This window comes from Dermacentor silvarum, chromosome 9 (genome assembly GCF_013339745.2).
Source record: "Dermacentor silvarum isolate Dsil-2018 chromosome 9, BIME_Dsil_1.4, whole genome shotgun sequence".
Lineage (NCBI taxonomy): Eukaryota > Metazoa > Arthropoda > Arachnida > Ixodida > Ixodidae > Dermacentor > Dermacentor silvarum.
The window spans coordinates 114,020,297-114,042,527 of record NC_051162.1 but is presented as its reverse complement, the minus strand read 5'-3'; the positions used below and the strand labels follow the sequence as shown (position 1 = coordinate 114,042,527).

General features: G+C 45.4%; 1 protein-coding gene across 1 annotated transcript; it reads right to left on the bottom strand.

Annotated features, from left to right (window-relative positions):
- Positions 1–267: 267 nt before the first annotated feature.
- LOC119464123 (uncharacterized) lies at positions 268–13,660 on the bottom strand. The gene is made up of 3 exons (XM_037724961.2): positions 13,440–13,660; positions 8,507–8,787; positions 268–5,668 (listed from the first exon to the last, which is right to left on the bottom strand). The coding sequence occupies exons 1-3, from the start codon at positions 13,489–13,491 to the stop codon at positions 5,288–5,290; spliced, it is 714 nt and encodes a 237-aa protein (XP_037580889.1). The 5' UTR covers positions 13,492–13,660; the 3' UTR covers positions 268–5,287.
- Between the last annotated feature and the right edge of the window lie 8,571 nt (positions 13,661–22,231).

The window sequence follows — 22,231 nt, the reverse complement described above, 5'->3', positions numbered from 1 at the left end:
TAGGCCACCGCTGTCATTTACGATATGAAGATTTCTACTCTCTGTAAGCTAGATTTTAAAAAATAGTACACTGTTATGCATCAGCTACACTGATTCTGGTTCACACTGTATTTATCTTCAGTGTAATTACCGCAATAATATTTTACTTCTGTACAAAGAAAAAGATCCGACACATATACGAACATATAAAAAAATCGTGCGCATCTTGCACTAGTGGTGCAAGGCTGGAGTAAACAGCGGAGCTGGTGATCGACCCAGCTTCTCAGTTTCAGTTTCAGTTTATTTTCTTTCGTAAGTAGAATGCAGCTTACATAAGTATACAGAAGGAGGTCCCAGAGCATGTAGCTGAAAGGGGACCTCCTGACAGAAAATATACATTTGTGCTAATACATAACTTAAAACAGCAATGTAGTAATCAATAAGTGGAATATTAGGCAAAGTAAATGAAGTACAAACTGGAAATAATGCAGAGTCACTAACTATTAGCACAATTATGGTAGTAGCTAAAGCATTCACAACAAAACGAACGAGAAAAGTTTATTGTGTGCATAATTGTAAATCATATAAAGGAAAAAGAAACGAAAGAGAAATGAGCCGGAGTGAAGTGAATAGACTAAATATGTGATCAATTTCGTTTCTCTAGTAGAAAAGTGAATAAGGTTTTCTTGAAGAGACCTAATGAAAAAGAGCGCTTCACATCTAGTGGGAGGCTGTTCCAAGTGGACAATGCTGTGAAATATCCAGATTGTTTTCCATAATTAGTATGAATTAGTGGCAATAGGAAATTAGGAAATTCTTCCAGGTTTTACTAGGCTTGGCTACGTTTTGCTAGGAAATGTTAAGTGCTGCTAGTAACAGTATTCCGAATCGGCTCGCCGCCGACGCGCAGATTCTCGCTTGGCCGCGCGACGTGCTTCAAGATGAGCGGCTTCTTCTTCTAGTGCTCGCGGCATGGCTGGTCAGGGCGTGGCTGGTCGAAACCTGCCGAGCTGACGCCAGCGGCGCCTGCAGCAGTCACGGACACCGCGCGCGTTTGGCGCGAACACCGAAAAACGGGGAAACGCCAAGAGCGTCAAAAGCAGCTCTGCGCGTTGCCTCGTTGGCGCTGCTATAGACGGTTTCATCCAGCGCCCACCGCGCTCTGGCAACGCTGTGCGCCGGCATCCGGCGCCCTTAGGAAACTTCCGGTAGCGATTTCTTTTGCTCGTTTTTTGCTGGTATTTTGTTCGCTCGCGCCCTTGTCCTGTGCATATTCTGTGTTATTTTTCGGGTTAATCGATATAAGTGCGACTTGTGGCATTCAGTGTGTTGCGTGACGGCGAGTAGCTCTCTGGAGCATCGACTGTTTTCATTACGTTCACTCCTCATCGATGTTTTACTGGCTGTTGCTGGCTTGAAAATGAATACCGCATCGTACATATCACCTGTGAAAGCGTTCAAGGATGGGTTCGTGTTGTGTCATGCCAGGGTGCAGCCTTCGTTCAGGAGCCAACCTCCTTTCGAAAGTGCGAACGTTTAGGTTTTCTATCGAGGATGACAGGAGAAACGCCTGGATAGCAGCGGTGCGCCGGGATAGGTGGCAGCCTACCAAGAGCTCCCAGATTTGCTCTGCTCACTTCATCGATCCAATGTACGTTACTACGTGGAGTAGCCAGACTGATATAATGCGAAATAATAAAAGTGTTACTGCGCGATTGTTCTGGCCGTATGTCGTGTAACTCACGCGAGAGCAGCTCGACTCTTGCCCGGAGCTTGCCCGCTCGTCCAGTTTCTTGCCTCGGCGTGGATTGCCATGCTACGAACATGAGTTTAAATTATTGTTTAGTGGGTGCCATGCTGTCCGCCGTTTTATTTTATTGTTTTTGGTATCTGGGGCACAAGTGCACTTCTGCAGCTTTACTACCCTAGGTACATGTGCGCATTGGTTTATTATGTTTACCATCCCAAAGCGACTCAGGCTATGACGGACGCCGCAGTGCAGGGCTCCGGATAATTTCGACCATCTGTGGTTTTTTAACATGCATTGACATCGCACAGTACGCGGACCTCTAGCATTTCGCCTCGATGGAAATGCGACGGCCGGGGCCCAAATGGCGTCTTTTGGGTCAGCAACCGAGCACCGTAACCGCCTAGCCACCGCGGCGGCATGTGAGCATTCGTAACGGTACGGCAGAGCAGAATCGCAGAAAAGCTAGCGATTTCCGTGCATGCATGTAGGAAGTTTCGGCCACATTCTAAAACATTTACGAATTAACGGAGGCCAATTATGGATTGCAATCTCGTGCCCAACACTACAGGTTTCATTTTGCTAGAAGTGTGGTAATTTCGTGAGCCTTTAAGTTAGTACCATTTCAGTCGACCTAGGTGTCGTGCAATACATGATTTTTGAGAATGTACAGTTATCTGTGAATGCATATTTAAAAGCAGAAACAAGGCATATGACGCAGAAAACATGTGCATGTACACATGCACAGCTTACCACTTCATCCTCCATCTTGCAGCAATAAAAGTGCCATCGTGAAATGCAAAAACGCCCGTGTGCTTGTGTTGTAGTGCACGTTAAAGAACTGCAGGTGGTCAAAATTAATCAGGAACCCTCCACTACGGCGAGCCTCATAATCAGAACTAGTTTTGGCACGTAAAACTTCAGACAGAAGAAAGAAGTGCCATTAAAAAGATTAGAGTTTTCGGCAGTCCTATTACGTGCCCTGAAGACAACAGTCTGCGTTCATTGCATGTCCTTACTAATATACTCCGCTTGTTGCTCTGGTGTTGTAACTGAGGGAAAGTGTTTGGAGCCCGACGAAAACGAAAATCGCACATCATCGTCCAGCGGGTCGGGCAGCTCTCCGCCTCTAAACACCAGCTTTTGGCGATACCGATCTTTTGCTTCGGTGCCAAGCGCCTTAAAGTAGTCGCTCGTCATCTCGATAATATTCACGATGTAGAATCAGCTTATCACAGATTCTACCAAGCAGTGCAAACATCTACACGCCGGCCTCGCGTCACGCATGCCTTCAAACAACATAGCCGGAAGTGGTTCTAGATCTCCTGCCGGAAGTTCCGATGGGGCAACCAGTCAGCGGCAAGCGAGGTTTGTTTGTAAACACTAAAACCGTCTATACAATTTCTTTTTCTTTCTCTCTCCCGCGCATAGCGGGCCCCGCGCGCACGCTCTCCTTCCCTCTCCTTAACCTCCCATGTCAAGGCAACATGTGCACGGCACGGAGAACAGGCGAAGCACACGCCCCTCCGCGAAGGGGTTGCAAGGAAATCCAGGTGACTGATCGCTCGGCAAGGGTATTTTTTTTAGATTCAGCAGACACATTACGCCTTGCTTAAACAGCTCCGTTGTTTAACAAGGCGTCGGCATATTCAGCGCCAGCATATTCAGCGCGTAGTGCCAAATTATTACTGATGCCTTCGCTATTTCCGAAACAAGGCTCTGAGCATGTTGCTAACGAGCTAACTCTCAACCACTTAAGCTTTCTGTACTGTTGTGCCTTTTGGTTGGAAACCATATGTATGCACCTAAATAAGCGAGATTTCGGCATTGTCAGCGAAAGAGACAATAGCGGAGGGAGAGGACCAATATTTATTGTATAATTTGTAAGTCACAGTGGGACGGTCGCTTGGCAGGCACTGCCATACTTGATAATTTTTGTTTCCTGTTTGAGAGCCTACTGTAACAAAGGCAGGCTGCATTTCAAACATGCCTTTCATCATTAGCAAACCTTAAAGCCATATAAGAGTTCCTCAAGCACCGATCATTTCAAGATAAAAGTCAGCTCCAGTGACCTGCATGGACGATGGTTCGCTTCTTGCAAACCGCGTTTCAGATAACGTAAAAGCATCGTCATCATCATTGGTCAAAGAATCCTGGGTGCGGTCTAAAGACCTTTTTATTTGCGATATAAGAAAGCCTGAAACATCATGGTTTTGAACACACCATGACTTTATTGCTTGAATTCTTAAGATATGTACATATGCTAAAACATAACGTTGAATGACAGCTCTTGCCTGGGTTACATTTGTGCTGTGGACCTTGTCGCGAATTTCAGAAAATAAAATTAGTTTTTCCTTTTGTGGGTCATTGTGCAGTAAGTACGTTACACTAAAGCGTACGCTGCGATTCTTACTACGTCGGATTCCCTATGAACTAAGCTCTTCAGGCTTGTCTCACGTTCCACAATTTCTGGTACTGGCCCGCTCTGTGCCTTAGAAGGCTGCTCAATACTATTTTGTTTTTGGCAATTTTCCTCCTGAATGGACCTTTACACGGTCGTCCTTCGATTACACATTAACATAGAGTAAAGGGGTAATCTGCATTAAAAAAAACTGGAGTCTCAGAGCACATTTTTACTCAAAACTGCTATTTGATATCGCTGTCTGCCATTTTGGCGTGGATTGTCTGACTTCAGCAAATCAGCGACCACCGCTCTGTCTTTTGCCCCGCCCAATACGCTTGCTCGGGCACTGAATGGCACAAAACGACATCGCTGTTAAAATGTGCCAGCATTTCTTTCACTCACGACAATAAAGCAGTAACAAATCGCCGAAACCCAAAATTACAAACGAAACAACGCATTGCTGCCTCGAAGTATTTGCAGTTTCTGCAATCACTTCCAGTGACCCCTGTCCACAAAAGCGTGGCCTTGGAGATCGTCTTTTGTTACTCCAAAGAAACGGTTTCTGTAGGTACATTTCACTTTGCACTACTTAGTGTTGGCAGACTGCTATACGGTTGAAATGCGATAAAACAATTTCGAGTACCTAATTTTCCACCGCACTGAACGCGCTCAAATTTACCAGGCTGCTGTGGTGAGTTCACGATTTAACATGGAATGCATGAATACAAGCTCAAAATTTTCTTGTTCGTGCATCTGTAAAAACACGGCTGCCCCTTTTGTTTCCCTGTTTTCCTATTGCATTTATCATTTAGACCAAAGCAAATTAGAGGCAGTACGTTAACTGAAACTAAAAGTGGCACTTGACACGACAACCAGCCACGCATAGTTCTATGTAGCGCAAGCCACTAAATGTATTTTATTTGGCAGTATTCGTTTCTCTTGTGTATGTCACTGGGAGTTTGTCTAACGTTACCAGATTATTTTAACTAAAAATGCACCGACTACATTTATAAGTTGTTGTTTTTTAAGAAATAAAGATCAAGGGCTCGGCCGGCGTTGTTGCACTGGGATAGTTGAAATAAAACAGTGACAATGGCAGTGCTCATAGACCCACTACAAACAATAAAGTTTGTTGGAGGCGTCGTAGTCGTTCGCAGCTACTGAGCTCCAAGGGCTTCTTTGAGGGCGGGCAGCACGTGCGTTTCGGGTAGCTTCGCGAACACGGGCACGAAGCAGCGGTCCGCAGCCTGCATCATGTCGAAGTAAGGCACTCCGCTCACTTGAGAGTTTTGCGGGCTCGTGGCTATGCCTGAGAACGAAGGATACGCTCCCAGGGTCACCGCGACACTCCACACAGGTTGTTGCGAGGAGGTACTGCCGCCGACGCTGCTACTTCCGCCCTCGCCTACCAGCTGCTGGATTAGCTTGCCATTGAAAGAGACCCCGGAAAATGTCACAGTCACTCGCCCACGACCTTCAGGTGTTGTCACGTTGTTGCCCGCGCAGTGGTAGTGGTAAATGCCCCTCATAGTGGCATCCTAGAAGGAAGAATGCAATAATGAAGCACAAACACTTTTAATAATTTTATGGGCAAATGCAAGGGCTAGAGGTTATTGGCAAATTGGTTTTCTTTGGGAATCAGCGCAGGCAATTCAAAAGCCCAGGGTTTATTGGCAAAAAACTATCTTTGGCCGCGGGAATACTATGCTGATTTATAGCATTTTCTTTATTTGTATGGTCATGGCATATCATCCGAAAACCAACCGTAAAGAAAGCACTCTGCCTAAATTGGCCTATTACTTTCTCAATGAAATAGACAGGTATGAAAATGCACCACTGTGAAGCCACTATAGCTGCAAAATTATAAACGGTAAAACAGCAATGCACGCAAAAGTAGCAAACAGCCACAAAGAAAACTAAAACAAACCAATGCATTTTCATCAGAAAAAGGCCTGTACATATAAAAAGATATTGTTCTTGGTCTAGTGGCTGAGTCCTGCACAAGCGTTTTTCTGTGGCCATCGTTCTACCAATTGGGATAACCAGGAGGTAACTAGAAATTAGGCCTGCATGCTTTTTATCAATAAGTCTCTGCGCGATAACAGTGCATAAGCAGTAAGTTATGCGTGCATCTGCAATGTGGGCGAAGTTTTACCAAAGATAAAATATTCATCCATTCCGAAACAACGATCTACAAAAGGAGGCGCATGCAAGTAGCTCACTTAGAAAGCATCGCAACTGAACAAAAATGCGTCCTGGCTTGGAGGGCTCCAATATTAGGTCAAGTCACTGTAAACCCAAAGCCAACACTTGACGGAAAGATGCCGACACAGGGATGGTGCGCAACTATCAGTAGCGTTATATTTTCAGCAATGCCCTAACTCAGCGTCCAGTGTTCAAATATCTCTAATTTCAATAAAAATGGCAAGCTAACTATGGAAGCCCTGCCTGCAAAGGAGTATTATGCGCTTTTCATAGTTCACTTTTTTTAGGAACAAGCACAGTCTGCAAATTAAAAAGTTATAAATTTTTTCCACTTTTTTCGCGAGCATGGTATGCGGTTAGAATAAAAGCTTCAAGACAACCGAATGCGAAGACGATTACATTTTGTTTCATTTTGTTAGCGCGCATCTGCTTCGAGATAGTCCCTAATCCGATTTGGCCATGAATATGCTAATTTAGCATTCAGAGGATTTATCTTGATACAGAGATAAACATCCGTTGTAACATAGCTCATTCACTTGTCACGACAGTGTAGAAGCCGAACACATCCTAATGCATTTTCAGGAAACTTGCGGCCCCGCGCCTGGAAAGCTGCGGGGAAGCAAACAGCCGGGCGTCTTCTTACGTACTGCGCATGCGCAGTGCCACCTCGGACTATAGCTGTTCATCGACAATGACAACCCGAAACGATAAACGAAAAGTAATCCTAGTGGATGTGGTAGGCAATTTTTCTTTGCGCTATGGTGCGGTGATAAGGAGGTGCGCAAAGACGTAATCTTCTACGTAGATGTTTACGACGACGCCGTATCAGAAAGTACGCATAGAGCAAACTCGTTTCACAGCTCCACACTGTTTTTCGCTTCAACACGCACACTCTAAGAAGTTTACGCCCTTTGTCATATATCTCGTCCGAATAATAATCGTCATCTGCATCGCTGTTTCCTTTCTTGAAAAGACGGTGCTCGCGGCTTTCCAGTCAAGCATGCAACGCCACGCTGATAACGCGCAAGCTGTTTGTCGCGCCCAGCGTTAAAAAGGATTGGCCGGCTAGCCCGATGACGTTTATTGTTAGGGAACCAGATAAGCTCGAAAGGGTGCAAGTTTTTCTGAAAGCGCAGTTGCGCTTAAAGTAGTCGAAGATTATGTCTTATTTGTCACGCACGCACACATTGAACCTTGTTTGACTGCACAAAAGCTTCTTTTTTTCATTCCGTAAATTGAAAAAAAAATATAATGACGTCCGCCGACTAATGTTAAGACCGTCCCTTCAATAAAATGCATTCAAACCAACATTAGCACAATAAGGCATCCCTACAGCATTGACGTTTCTGCCTTCTACTGGAAACGACTCGTGAATCCATTTAATGAAACGAGGTCTCTCAAAGCTGAGCACCCGAGTTTGACAAAAATAACGGATAAGCCGGCATCTCTGTTGAGAAATCAGGCAACACTTTGCAATTTAACATGCCTGGTTTTATTTTTTGGCTCCAGGCTCGCGAGTATGCTACAGAAATGATCAACCATGTTATTTCGTATGAGAACTGCAAACAACATATTGATTTAGATTTTATGTGCATGAATGGCTCCAGGAGAGCTAATTATAGCACACAAACCAGAAATAAAGCTCTACTTGCTGTGGTTGCAATGTGGAAGTGCTGATGTGCCATCATTACATATTATGCAATGCATAATGAACAAGAACAAGGACAACCAAAATAAACAAATAATAACACACAGTGGTAACTTACCACACGGATGTCACTAAAATTTATGACTGCTTTTACGCATACCAAAGGAAGTGCTGTGCATGTCCAAGATATACTACTGTAGACGTTTCCTTCTCATGAATGCTAATCTTTCAGCTGACTGCGATTCAGTTAGACATTCCTCAAAGTTAGAAATATTGCGAGTTTCCATAATCAATCGTGTTAATTCATTTTGAGTATGAGGACTTCAACTTTGAGAATCGCTGTTTTTGTGTCATTATGTTTTTTTTTCTCTTTGGTTTGCACTGCCCTTGACAGTAATGCTCTGTATAATCCGTTCTAAATTTCCTAGCCATTTTAACTCTACAGCACGAAGAGCATAAGACCAGTTACACCCATAGTTAGGGTGCAGTCGTAGTCGTCATGACAGGCATTTGAACTGCTCACCGTTCCGACTCCGATGAAGAATGGGAAATGCCGCACGTCATCCTTACATACGGCTTGCTGTGCGGTCACGTTGACGTCGGTAAGAAGCAGAGGTGATAGAGTACCGTTGTACAGGGTGTACCCGGAGGAAGAAACACCGGGCACAGGAATGCTTTCAGGTAGGATGGTGCCCACCTTGGCCACGGCATTACGCAGCAGAGTCCGGGCCTCCTGCAGCTCACTTTCGGCGCACAAGTCTGGGCGCTGGGTTGGTTGTGGTTGTTGTTGAGAATGCGCTGGAACTGCAATGTCGCATAAACGGTTTGAGCGTAGGTGGATGCCGATATAAGTTATCGATTCACTTCGCTCAATTCTATTCCTTTCATTTTCTTTCAGCGTTCCCGAACGGGCGATCTCATATTGATAAGGTAGGAGGAGCACGGCTCAGACCACTGAGAAAGCGCGGCAATAAAAAAAAGTTTAAATAGAATTGTTACTGTATACCGGCCTAACTGCGGGATGCTGTAGGTGCAGGGTTCTGGTTAATGAACGACCAAAAGAGCATCCTTTATAGATCTTCATAAAAGTTTTGCAGCAAGCGATTGACGCGAAGACTTGCAAGACGAACTTGTCAAGGACGATTTCAAGCACAATATCTAACCCCCGAGAAAACAAATGACGGCTCGTGACTTATCTTCTATTTCAAGGGCACGTGATCATCATGGCGACAGCTGCGTCCTTCGTTGGAACTTTCTTTCCATCCGCTCAAATCTGCGTGCATTAACATAGACAAAGGCCACAAAATGACAAATACGAGTCTGTGTCTTTCTGCGCTCCCTAAGTCAACAAGCGCTTATTGACAGTTCTGCTACATCGAATAGATAAACGACGCACCTTACGTCCGATGAACGTGCCACGATATATTCCGCAATATATTACAATTTCAAATGTAAGGCAACTCTTTAAGCTTCTGAAATCGTTTCCACCATTGTAGCAGCCCACGTAACACTCACAGAAGTGCCAAGATGGTAAGTGCATATGTTAGGTAACGGAGAGCGAAGAAAGCTAATTTAGAAACAACTCATATCCATTTCATTGCCACTTCAAAAAGTTCTCCAAGTAGTAGCAAATACATGCGGTAACAACACAACTTACGATGACATGAACCTTATATATTTCTTCATTCGTAATCAATTTCGATTGCTGAAGGACTTGAGTATTTCAAGCAGCAATGAGAAATATATAAATACATTGATCAAAAATTACAAAGTTGCTATAAGTTTGCTGCACGTATACTGTAAGATATCAAAAGCTTTGAACTCCAACTTTTCTTTGAATTGCAAATAAAACGCAAAAATGGCGAATAAGAGAAAGACATTAGGCAGATTAATACGGGCACTCCATGTTGCACAAGCAATAAACAGCTCTGAAAAGATTTAGTTGCTTTGGCTGCACAGTTCGTTGCAGCTACTTGTAATACTAGGTTTGTCTTGTTGTGATCTTCGGATCAAATGTATCAAAACACAAATGATTTGAAATTTTGGTTATGTCCAAGTAAATGTAATTTTCCGCTGACGTTTCGCAAGTTTGTCACAGCAGTTATCATATATTTTATGCACTAATAAAATATTTGCGCTATTATTCAAATGAAATCACTGCCAATGAACTGAACCACTGCCCTGCCACCAGTGCCCGTTCTACACGTGAGCGACTCACGACAGCCACTCCTTCGTGACACAGAAAACATGAAATTCTGACATCGACAAAGACCGCGTGCATCGCTGCTGACCAAATTAATATCTAATTGATTGCAGAATCAGCCCCTTCAACTCAGCAACGCAATCCTAGCCTTCAGGCTTAAAAGTAGATCCACACCTTAATTGCCCGTATCCATTTCTGCTCTTAAACGCTAACGCCGACAATATTGAGACGTATACATCTTTATTTTTCACCGGTGGAAAGCAATCGTACCCTTCAGGGTTAAAAGAAGATCCACACCTTAATTGCTCGTATCCATTTCTGCTCTTAAACGCTAACGCCAACGATATTGAGACGTATACATGTTTATTTTTCACCGGTGGCCGCTTTCCACCGGCTAACAAACGTTAAACGTTATCGCTCGGCGCAGGACGCTCAAGCAGCGGAATCTTCTCGAACGTTATCGATGCTTCTATCCGTCGTCTGTGGTCACTGAAGCTCGTGGAATCTGACTGTATCTAGAACTTTCTGGAATCTGGAATTATCTAGGACTTTCTGGAAGACAAGCGGGCACCAGGGATTAATCTGGAACCTTGGATGACTCACGTATAAAAACCGACGCATTTCGCCGCTGATCAGATTTCGACGATAGCCGACTGTGTTCGCCGCTATCGTTGTGCTTCGAGTGTAGCTTTCTTTTGTGGGCACAGGTTCGCCCAATAAAGAATCAGTTCCGTCATACACAGTTTTACAACTGTTCTCTTCACTGTCACTACTACGTGACAATATTTTACGAGACGGTCTTGTTCTTGGTACGATTGGCGATCTGTATTTGCTAATAGTATGTCTGACATAACGATTGACTCGCATCTGCTTTTACGAACTTATAATAACAACACTTGTGTGACAATGAGCCCTGCATATTACGGTCATGATTATTCACGGTGGGCTTGGCGAAAATGAAGTAGGATTCACAGTCCACGCCTTTTAGAAGTGGCTATACAATTGGCAATGTTCACTGAACAAGAATACAGTGAGCTTCGAGTGAAACACGTGGGAAGCCGACACCCACTGAGCAGCCTATGGGACTTCACCAGAAATAAAAAAATATTTTTTTCAGTGTACCGGTCATTGTAAAAATAGCTGTTCATTCTCATTTCCAGTAGTCTGCTTTGAATCTCTCATTGAATATGTATGGTTTGTCATGCTGTCTGTGTTTCATTTTTTTCTTTTCTCGGTGCTCAGAACTTATTCGTGGTATTGCACCAAACAAGACCCCAGTAAAAAATATTTATGCATGCCCATCCCTGAAGCCGCGCCTAAAACACAAGGACGTCATCCAATACATTGCGCCGCACATGTAACGATTGGTTTTCCCTGCATGACCGAAAACTTCATTATGCAGTTATGAAAAAGCAAATTATGTTGTACCAATTACGTGGTACAACATAACTTGTATTGCAAACATCGTCAGCCGACCTGGCAACTGCTGATCCTGGTCATTCACGCTGTACCATTGAAGAGGTAAACACTGGGATGCGAGCCTATGAAAATGGCACCGCACAAGCAAACATTGCTCTTCTGCGTTCAAGGCGTCCGCTTAAGTGCCATCATCGTAGCCTGAATAGATAGAAAAGGCTGACACGGGCAATTGACTGAAAGTAAGTAAACAATGTGCGCCGACAATTCACAGCCAAGTGAATTCACAGTCAAATAAATGAAGTGCGCTTTTTTTAACCCGTTCATGTCCGGGAACTACCTTGTCTCAGGTTTCACAGCTGCCTGCCAACGCTGAGTTGCGTTTCTAGTTTACAATTTTTTGCAAGCCAAGTTTGGGAAACAAAAGCGCATTTCTTTATGTTCTCGTTACATGCTTTCCTGCCGAAGCGGGGCAATAGTTCGTGTTGAATATAACGTCCCAGAAGTGCAAACAATGCAAGAGGCATAATAGACTTGATATTTATATGAATTTCCAACAAATGGTTGTGTGCAGATCAAGGTGAATGAACGCTAGGTGTCAGTGTCTCTTTGTGGCACGATTTTTTTAATGCAAGCTACGCACACGAAGAAATGGCACTTCGTTGGCAACTTTAAAGTATCTTAAAAGAATGATGAATGGCAGTAGTCCGAAATGTTTCATGGTATTATGGTTGCAGCGCGAAAGCCGGACATAATACAAAGTAGCAAGTGATTAATAATTTTAATTATGGGGTTTTACGTGCCAAAACCAGCTCTGATTATGAGGCACGCCGTAGTGGGGGACTCCGGAAATTTGGACCTCCTGGGGTTCTTTAACGTGCACCTAAATCTAAGTACACGGGTGTTTTCGCATTTCGCCCCCATCGAAATGCGGCCGCCGTGGCCGGGATTCAATCCCGCGAAAGTAGCAAGTGACGAAGAAGAACACTAGACATTGCCAGGTGCTCGTCTTGTGTCCTGTTTCGCGCTGCAACCAATGTATAAAAGAAAGTCCCTACCCTCTGCCATTTTGTGGCGTCAAAGATATGACAAGCTAGCACGAAATATTGAGCCGTATCATGCAACGAGACCTTCCATTTTCAATTTTATATGACCATCGCCATTGACTATAGAACACAAGACCTACGTTATCGCAGGCATCGTACACTCGTTACGATGCGCAATAAGAAAGAGAACAATCAGTATAAAAGAATCTTATCATATTATGGCCGTCCATCGAAAGAAAAGTCATACGCGCAGAAGAAACAAGACAAACAAGACCCATTTTTTTGTAGGTAGCGCATGAAGTACAAAGAAAGAAGGTTCACGGGCATGGGGCCGCCTGTCGACATTGCTTGTTTCCTGCATTTTATGAGTTAGTTACACCGAATGATGCGATGCCAACTCGTCCGAGCCACTACACTTTTAAACAACAGCAAAAACAAGAACAGTAAAAATAAGTAGATTCCTGCGCGAAACATAGCGTCATAAATGTGCCTGCTTTTCGTGGTAGTCTGTTTTAAGCAAGAATTTACATATTTTCTATCACGCACCAGCTACCCCAACAACATGTTCTCCTCAAGTACATTCTTTATGATATGGATGTTCATTCAATAACAAACCACGACTATTTTTATACTCAATTTTGCATCGCGTAGACCCAAGAATGCTCACCAACACTGACCAGAAATAGCACATGAGCCAACGCAAGCATTGATCAGGGTTTGCATTGGTCATTACTGCTGGTTGACAATCAAATGCGTGCACAAAGTGAACTTAGAAATATCAAAATGCTCACCTAGTGTGGTCGCGAGCAGGGCCAGCAACAGTCCCATAAGCGGCGAACGCATGCCGTCAGCGATTAGTCCACTCAACACCGCGACGATGGGATCCACACGCAATCTGGCCTTCTTCCGCTGTCACCGGCCCGGAGCTGCTTCGCTTTCGCTGTTCACACGAGGGGCCGTAAAGGGGCATCTCCTATTTCAGCCATCGTCCTTGATATCTTTCGCTCAAAGTCCCGCCGTCTCTGCCGGAGAGGCAGTCTGGGTGCGGCGGGCCTGACGCGACACCGCGCATAGGCGATAACGATGTGGAGAGAGGCTAGTTTGAACCAAGCGCGCGAGCAAAACCGCAGAAAGAAGAAGAAGAAGAAGCCCGAAATTAGAAACACCTACGGCGCCGAGTTCTTGCATCCGCGATGACGTCATCTCATTCAAGGGAAGGGCACGCATTGTATGTTCGCGCCTGGCAACATGTTTAAGCACATGCAGAACGCAACAAACCGGTTGCCTGACTCCGAATGTCACCAACACTTGGACGTGAAGTCCCATAGATGTTGCTTATTGCTGTGAGATCGCTGCTAGAACGTTTGTCATGCATGCAAATGAAACTTTGGCGTTGCACAATGACTTCCATTTCCAGCGTGTCAAATACCTGTTTCTTCTGAATCTACGCCGTGATGTCATGCAACATCAGTGCCCACTTTGTTGTACTTCATTCTCAAGCTCATGCTTTGCACAATATATTATCTACCAAGAATTCTCTATTGCGTTCACTACAAAATATTTGGAAGAAACGATCTTTAGATGACTGCAGACGTTAGTGCGATTACCATTCAAGCAATTGTGCGACTCTTCGTATTCCTGAACATAGCTCTATTTCTTTTGAGTTCATACTGAGATTACCATTGCATTGGCGATATGCGGCATACACTCTCTCCAGGATCGGCCCATTTTTGCCGCACTTGCTCGCCCAGTACGGTCATGACTGAAACAGCATGACCGTGACTGTATGACGACGACACAATAATGAGAACGAAATGAAAAAGAAGGAGTGGCGTCACTGGAGCTTTCGAAGACAGAATGACGATGATGGCATGACGACAATGCGATGACGAGTGTGCGACGATGACGATGGTATAAAGATGACAGCGTGACGACGGCAGATAGAGGACAATTGGATGACGACGGGTTTAAGACGGCTATGTCGTGACAACTATATGACGAAAATGGGAAGACGAAGCTGAATGGACGGCGATGAAATGACCACGATTGCATCGAAACCACAAGCGCTTATCTAGTGACTAGTAGCTAAGCTAGCAGACAATTTTGGCCTCTGAGTCGACGTAAGAGAATGGACAGATTGATAGTAGATAGACAGATACATATATATATATATATATATATATATATATATATATATATAGTGAGAGAGAGAGAGATAGATAAATAGATGAATAGACAGACAGATTCTAACTGCATGAAGTAGGCAAGGACTTTACTAATCGCACTCAAGCACAAATATTTCTCTTCACTGACTAACCTCTTGTTTTTTACTCCGACACACATGACACGAGCGCTGAATATAACCTGTCGTTGAATTGGGCGAATTGAAATATATTCAAGACAACGGTGGGAATAGATACCCATCCTCAGAATAACACAAAAGACGGTGAGGTTATCAGGCACCAAATGAGGCAAGCCAACTGAGGCAGCAAAGTGAGCAGCCGGCAACTGGCACAAACTCTTATCACGTAAGCAAACTGCAGGCACTTGTAAAGAAAAAGCAAGCAAGCAACAAAACAAAAATAAGAAGGTACACTACCACATGTAAACAACTAAAATCCAAACAGACTACACAAACAAAAGTAAAGGTAACACTGCTGAAAAAGGGCGTGGTGTGTGATAATGTGTGTGAAATAGAAAGAAATAGAAAAGGTCTTCAACACAAAAACTGCTCGTGTAATTGCGCAACTGCCACGGTCCAAAACCTAAGACAACATAAGTGAAATCTTTTTTTGCTTAAGCTAATAAACGGTATGCTGACATAATTATGGCCTTTTAAATGAATTTCGTATGTTTTGTACACCAAACGCGGACAAGGCTCTTTAAACAGATTTGGCAATGTGAAGTTTTCAAAATCCGGTGCGCGCGTCTTGCAGTGGATGGCCACCGTGCTCTCGCTCTCCATCCGTACGTTGTACGCGTGTTCAATCACCGTTGTGTTGAGGCATCTCCCAGTCAGTCGCACGTAGCTGCGAGCACACTACAAGGTCACGTTGCAGACCACGGCTACTGAACACATTAGACACTGTCTGGTTTTCATCGTGCACAGAACGTCCCAAGGTGGTTCCGAGCTGTCGAAAGCACACCAACGTCCACAGGCTCTTTCCACTGCAACGTGTAATACCAGCTAGCCGAGTGCCGCACCCTTTTTTATTGACCAAGTAAAAATTGTCGCTTCGGAACCCATGCCTGGGTTACTTGTTTACAATGCAGCAGACACGAGGTCGTCGTCAGCAAGCACCACGTGACGCAAGAATGGGGAATAAAATTAGTGCATGGTGCTATCCGTGCATACAATTTGGTGTCGACTGTAACAATAAAAGTTCAATTAATAACCTCTTCGTCACGTTTATTTCTTTTAACATCCACTGATGCGTTGTCCTATTCGATGACATGGTTGTACTCATGTGCACATTCTGCCAATGCCTTCGAAATACGACTGTTCTTCGACATCACGCTTGCACTCTTTGAGGCATCTCGAGAGTTTGGCAGTCTCTCCGTGTAGTGAATTGGTGGCTACTTCCCACACAACAGCGTGTACTTCACAGCAAAGCAGCAGCCAGACGGTGGCATAGGGCACCCCGACGGAATTCTGAGAACCATCCCCAGACAGCAAAACATCCAGAAACAGACAAAAAAATTGCGCTCATGCACAGGGTGTCTGGAGAAAATTATGCGCAAGAAGCAAATAAAGCACTTTGGACGGTGTCGGGTAACCGCGGGCCTGACACGGCAGTGTGAAGGGGGACGTGCTCGACTTCGCATCGGGCGTGCTCTAACAGACGCGCAACTTTATGCGAGGCCACGCACCGTTCTCGCCAACTCCGCCTGTCACTGCCGCCGCCGACGAGCCTTTCCATCCTCCTAGCCTCTCACCTATCGCGCCCACTTCTACTGATGAACCGACATTTCCACGTCGCGTCAGATGATGAACTTTTGCATTGGGAGCTTGCTGCTGTATTCTCGCACGAATGTTTATTATAGCCCGTTGTTCTGTAGCTGTCTCCAATTAGATAATATAGGTTTTCTTATGTGTGAACCGGCTTTGTTAATTATATCCATTATTCCTATGTTTTGATTCGCAATTTAGGTTACCATGTTCTTTTTTTACATGCGGCCTCTCGTGTGTATTCGATACACCTAGCACATCCACAAGCATCCCAATAAAACCATCCACACCGATGTCGCGGTCGTCGTGGCAGTGTCGCTGTCGATGTTTCTGGCGCGTCGCAGTCGATAGCATCCCCGTATGACCCACCGTAGCCGCCAAAATCGGAAACGGGAACGTCTACCTGAACATCCAAAATCAAATTTGAACGGCGTGCCGTCGTCACGTTCCGTAGGTTGTGGGCACGCCCCGCTCCATCGTAGCCTTCGCAGTGCAAGACATTGAAGAAGTAGCGGGAGCACCGCGAGGAGGATTAAAGACGATCTTTGATTACGAATACTTCCGCTTCTGCTGTGCAAATTCAAATTCTTTTCGCTGCAATGTATTTCTCAAATGGTCTATTGAAAGTTAAAATACATTTCCCGAATTCCATAGGATGTGGGTCAGGTACTCTTTCTGAGGAATAATAATGTTGGGAAGCATTATATAGTGACTCCCTAATTGCGTACTTGCGAGCTAAACTTTCTTGCTTCTCTTCATCCGTTTGACCTTGCAGCGCGGCCTATCTCTGACTGTTGTGGCTGAGAAATTGAGTTTTATTTTATTATTGCGATAGCAATTATATGGACATTTCAACCGGATTTCTGCCGTCGTCGTCGCCGCCGTCGTCGTCGTCGCCGTCGCCGTGAGGTTCCGTATATATTCCAAGGGCGATAAATCGTCGCCGCGCGCCGTATGCGCGAGCGAAAGCGCGCGGGGGACGCGCGCTATCACGGAGGGCGAACTCCCCCGCCCGCTATCACGGAGAGCGAACGCTCGGCGGAAAGCAAACGCGACCGTCGCATGGGGCTATGGGAGGGAGGGAGGCAGGGCGGCGCCGTGCTCCGGCACCAAAGGCGTATCTTGCCACTCAATCTCCCACGCGAAAGCAACAAAGCGGGAAGAGGGGGGGAGGGGGGGGGCAGCTTCTCTTCTGCCAACAACTCCTTTAAAGTTTGCCCGGCGGTGCCCGTCGCCCGCACCGTCTCTTATCTGCACACGGCTCTGACCTTTGTATACGCTGTGCATTCGCCGCTCAGTTTCCGTTGATGCGATAGACCGCGCGAACCTGCGCTTGCTGTCAGCGTTTTGATAGTCGTTGGCTGCGGTCGTTCAGTGTGATCTATTCATGTTTGCTTGTGCGCGCTGACACCACGATTGTTAATTCAGTTAGTAAGCCAATGTGTCCAAGTTTATGCAGCCATAAAACTACTATCCCTACTCCGAATAGCTCTCTATTAATTTGCTATCGCAATCGATGCTTCGCCTTTCGGACGAAACTGCGACATTTTTTTAAACGTGAATAATTGGATGCCACATAAGTCCTCATAATGTTAGATATTATAGATATCATTACGTCTATATTAAGATTTTAACGTTATTTTGCCGGCTCTCGAGGCGCAAAAAAGATGGCGGCCACCCTCAGAGCTCACGACCAGCCGATCACGGCGATAAAAATGGTGATAAAGGCGTATTACCGGGTATGCCCCAGCTGCGTTTATCGCGAGAAACGTCAAAACGTATCGTGATAAAAAATATCGTAATAAATAAAGTAAAACCCGAACAGACAATGTTTAGTATGTATTGCGGTTTGACGTCATGGGCTCTATGTGGAAACCATGTAAACTTATATCAGTTCCCATCCCCCCGTGCAATGGGTAGGCCGCGTGCGGTGAGGACTGCGCAAGAACAGTGCGCCTACGAAGAACACTGTCGTGAACAGAAACAGGAATGTGCGCGGCGACGGCGGGTGGCACGAAGTACGGAATAAGATCGTGCTGCAAACTCCGAGCGTATGCAACTTTGGTTGGATCACCCCTACCGATTCCACTCCCGTCGTAATTGTGGGTGATTTCAACGTAGACGTATCTCGGCCAGACGGGAAGTGGTTCGTGGCGTATCTCTTGGAAAGGTTTGGCATTCAATGTTACACAAACATCAGTCTGCTCACGACGCGTCATCAGCCGTGTAAAGACCTCACATACAGCTCCGCAGGTCATCCACCTTCTCAGAGTGGAATGGCTCTGAATGGCTCTAAACTGAGCCGGAAAATTGAAAATTACCTTGCTTGACCTTGCTGAGAGCTTCCTGTATAATCCTTAGCATTAAAAGGCGGTAAGTGAAACAGTATGAAGTTTCACTTCACTATGGACTTTTCAGTGTCACTCAATTGTGCAGCATGATATAACTCGCATTTGAATGTAAAACTGTGAATGCGCCGCACCGTTATACGTCGAAGTTTTGAAGCGTATGAACAATAGCATACATCCTGTACCGCCATGTATCGTCAAAAGGGGACGCTGCATTCGGCACCACGACAATACCGCTATGTACTCTGCAGTGATAGTCAGTCATTTTTTGGCACAAAATTCCATATATGTGTTCGAATCTCACAGTGCTTTTACGCCTTTGTGTTACATTATCAATGGCACATCGTTACCATGTGTTGTTTGGCAAATTCGAAAGGGCAAAGCACATGCGAGGGTGTCTTCGTGACGAAATATCAACTGTAGCAGGCCACATGTTTCTTCCTATCATTACAAAAGTAGCAGTGTCGCCCGAAAGACGAAGTATCTATTGGTTTAGCGAAGTATTGCTCATCTTTACAAAGTAGGAATAGTAGTTTTATCGACCATGTATTTATGCAAACAATTGTTTACAAAATAAACTAACAAGCACGGAGTCAGCGCGCATAGAAAGCATCAACCCATCACACTCGATGAGCGCGGACACTCGCTATCAAAACGCTGTCGTAAGGAAGCGCCGCACAGCAGCAAGCGAAGTGACCTTCTTGCTGTCTAACGCTTGAATGCAAACTGAGGGGGCAGAGCGCAGCCTGCACGAAGGCATCAGCCGTCTAAGCGCCTTGACTCTGCCCTCAACGCAGATCGCTTTCAAGACGTGCTGCGCGCGGCCGCAGAATACGCAGTCGCAGTGGGAGTACAACGCCACCCCCTCCCCTCAGAAACTAGCACGCGACGGAAGACCGCACGATTTCTTTCCACTTTCCTCGCCTGCGCGCGCGAGATTGAGCCACGATCGTCGCGACCTCTCACGCTTTCACTCTCACATACAGCATACGGCCCGCGGCGACAGTGTTATCGCCCTTGGACTTTATACGGAACATCACGCCGATGCCGACGCCGTCGTTGTGTAGCGAATAGCCGTTAGCCTTATCGAAGTGGCTATAAGACAAAAAGAAGGCTATTCCGCATGCAGTACGTTTCTCTGTGATGTGTAAATGCATTGAAGCTAACTATTGACAGCAGCTCCTGAGTCGAGTAAGTGCTAGCTAACTCATTGATGGAAATTGCGTTTCGTTCTAACTCGGCGACTGCTGTATGAAATAAAAACTGATCATTTTTTTGATGAAGATGTTTGAATGCTTGCTACACGGAAGAGGGGGTTCAGTTAGAGGACATTGTGCTTGCCTGTTCTTGGTTAGACATTGCAAGTCTCCTAGAGCTTCACGAGGAGCGGAAACCAATTGAAGGAGCACTGCAAGCGCTGTTTTGCTGAAATATTGCTAAACTTTGTTCCCGCAATTGCGCTGTGTGTAAGCATATAACTTGCTACCTCGATTTCTTCCAGACCACAGCCCCAGCACGGACAACTCCACCTCCGCCGAATCGCTGTCTAGTTTGTGTTTGGGTATCAGAAATGTGCTTTCTTCAGCCTTTCAACCGGTCTTACTTAATGATATTTTTTGCATAATTATTCACAGATAACTACTGCGATAAATGATTTGCGTTGGTAGTATTGTCACATGCAAAGAAAAAAAAGCATTTTTGCTATTAACTAATTGCAGAAGCTTTATCTATATGCGCCTATACAATGTGCAGTTTGCACTGTATATGCGAGATACTCAGGTCAGTAATATTCTTTTGTGTATTGTATCTCTTTCTGTACAAACGTTACTGATAAAACTGCGGTATAAAGCACATTTGACTACCTGTTATTGTCCTGGCCAAGCGCAATAGCCACGCCCTATGGCATGCTGGGTCGCGTATCATAACGGAAAAGAGTAAAATTTTAGCAAAGACAGATACGCAAAAAGAAATTGCCATTACAAAAAGAAAGATGCTGAGTGAGCGCTGTTAGAACAAAGCAGACCGTAGCAGCAAGCTTAACTCGGGGTAGTTTCCTCTAGGCGTCTGCCGAAAAATTTGCACACTCGTCGACCGCATTGCAGATGACCAGCGGCATCACCGTCTCCCCCTAGAATATCAGCAAAACCATTACCACAACAGCAAACTTATTTTTTTTCTCGGATGCATGACCTACCAAACACCAGGGGGAAACTGGCGCTGGTGAGGCAATTCCCCTTTACCTAGGGAGTATACTAGCTCACATTGCCATGGGTGAAGCGCTCGTTCAGGGCCCGGAGCGGCGTAAGGACGAATGAAGGTAGCTTCGAAGCAAGTCTGAGACAACACCAAGAAATCCTTCACCTAGGGCCCCGCACTAAGGAAGGTTTCAGAGTGACATAAATCGGCCTCGCCGCAATGAATTCTTCCTTAAAGAGGTAAGGACGATTTAATTGTTTGGGCCGAAAAGTCCCCACATTGCTCTCTCGCAACCACTACTCCTCACGGATGCACAGGAAGAGCGGTGAAATTCAACTTTTATGTTCTCGTACTGAGCGCCGCGTACCAGAGAGGAGGAAACGCAACGTGAGCACACCCGCGTATCGAGAAACATGTGAAAGAGCACGCGCGCTGCCATACAGACAAGGCACAGTGGCGCGGCGAAGCCACCGCAAGAATACACCTTCAAATGCATAAGCATTTCTATGCCTACCCATGTTGCTATGTTCACCGAGCACACAGGGCAGTGAAGTGCGTGGCCGAAGAGCGCAGCAAAAAGATTGATTTATTAGCACGCTTAGAAAAACTGGCAGTTTCGCCCGCATGCATGAAGACGGTTCAACGTTGCAGTTTCTACGTAGCGTAAACGGCTACGAAAGCGGGCTTGTCCCCGGACATAGTACAGTCTAACATGGCGCCTCAAAGCGCGAGCTGTCGCAAGAAGACGAGGAAGTTACATGGGGCGCGTGCGCCGAGCATTCAAAGCGCTGACTGGTTTCGGAACGAGACATACGCGTGCGCTCGTGGCCTAAACGTTAGAGCACGGGGCTGCTGCGCTCGAAGGTCAACGTTCGGTGCCAAAGTCGGTCACACACTGTTTTCTTTTTACGAAAGCGAGCCCAAACTAGAACCTACCTACCTACCGCAAAGTGACAAGAATGAGGCAAAGAATGCTTCTTAATAAAGTTTTGAAATGTCGCCTTCATATGCGAGTCCTAATTAGTATATGCTAAACTCAACTGCTACACAACAAAAAAACAACTACGAAAATCAACACAAATTACTCAAT

Excerpts from the sequence above, each read along its gene's own strand:
- LOC119464123 (XM_037724961.2), bottom strand. The coding sequence starts at position 13,491 with ATGCGTTCGCCGCTTATGGGACTGTTGCTGGCCCTGCTCGCGACCACA. Across the intron at positions 8,788-13,439 it reads CCTGCTCGCGACCACACTAG|TTCCAGCGCATTCTCAACAA; the intron begins GTGAGCATTTTG and ends GCGACATTGCAG. Across the intron at positions 5,669-8,506 it reads TCTTCATCGGAGTCGGAACG|GATGCCACTATGAGGGGCAT; the intron begins GTGAGCAGTTCA and ends TCTTCCTTCTAG.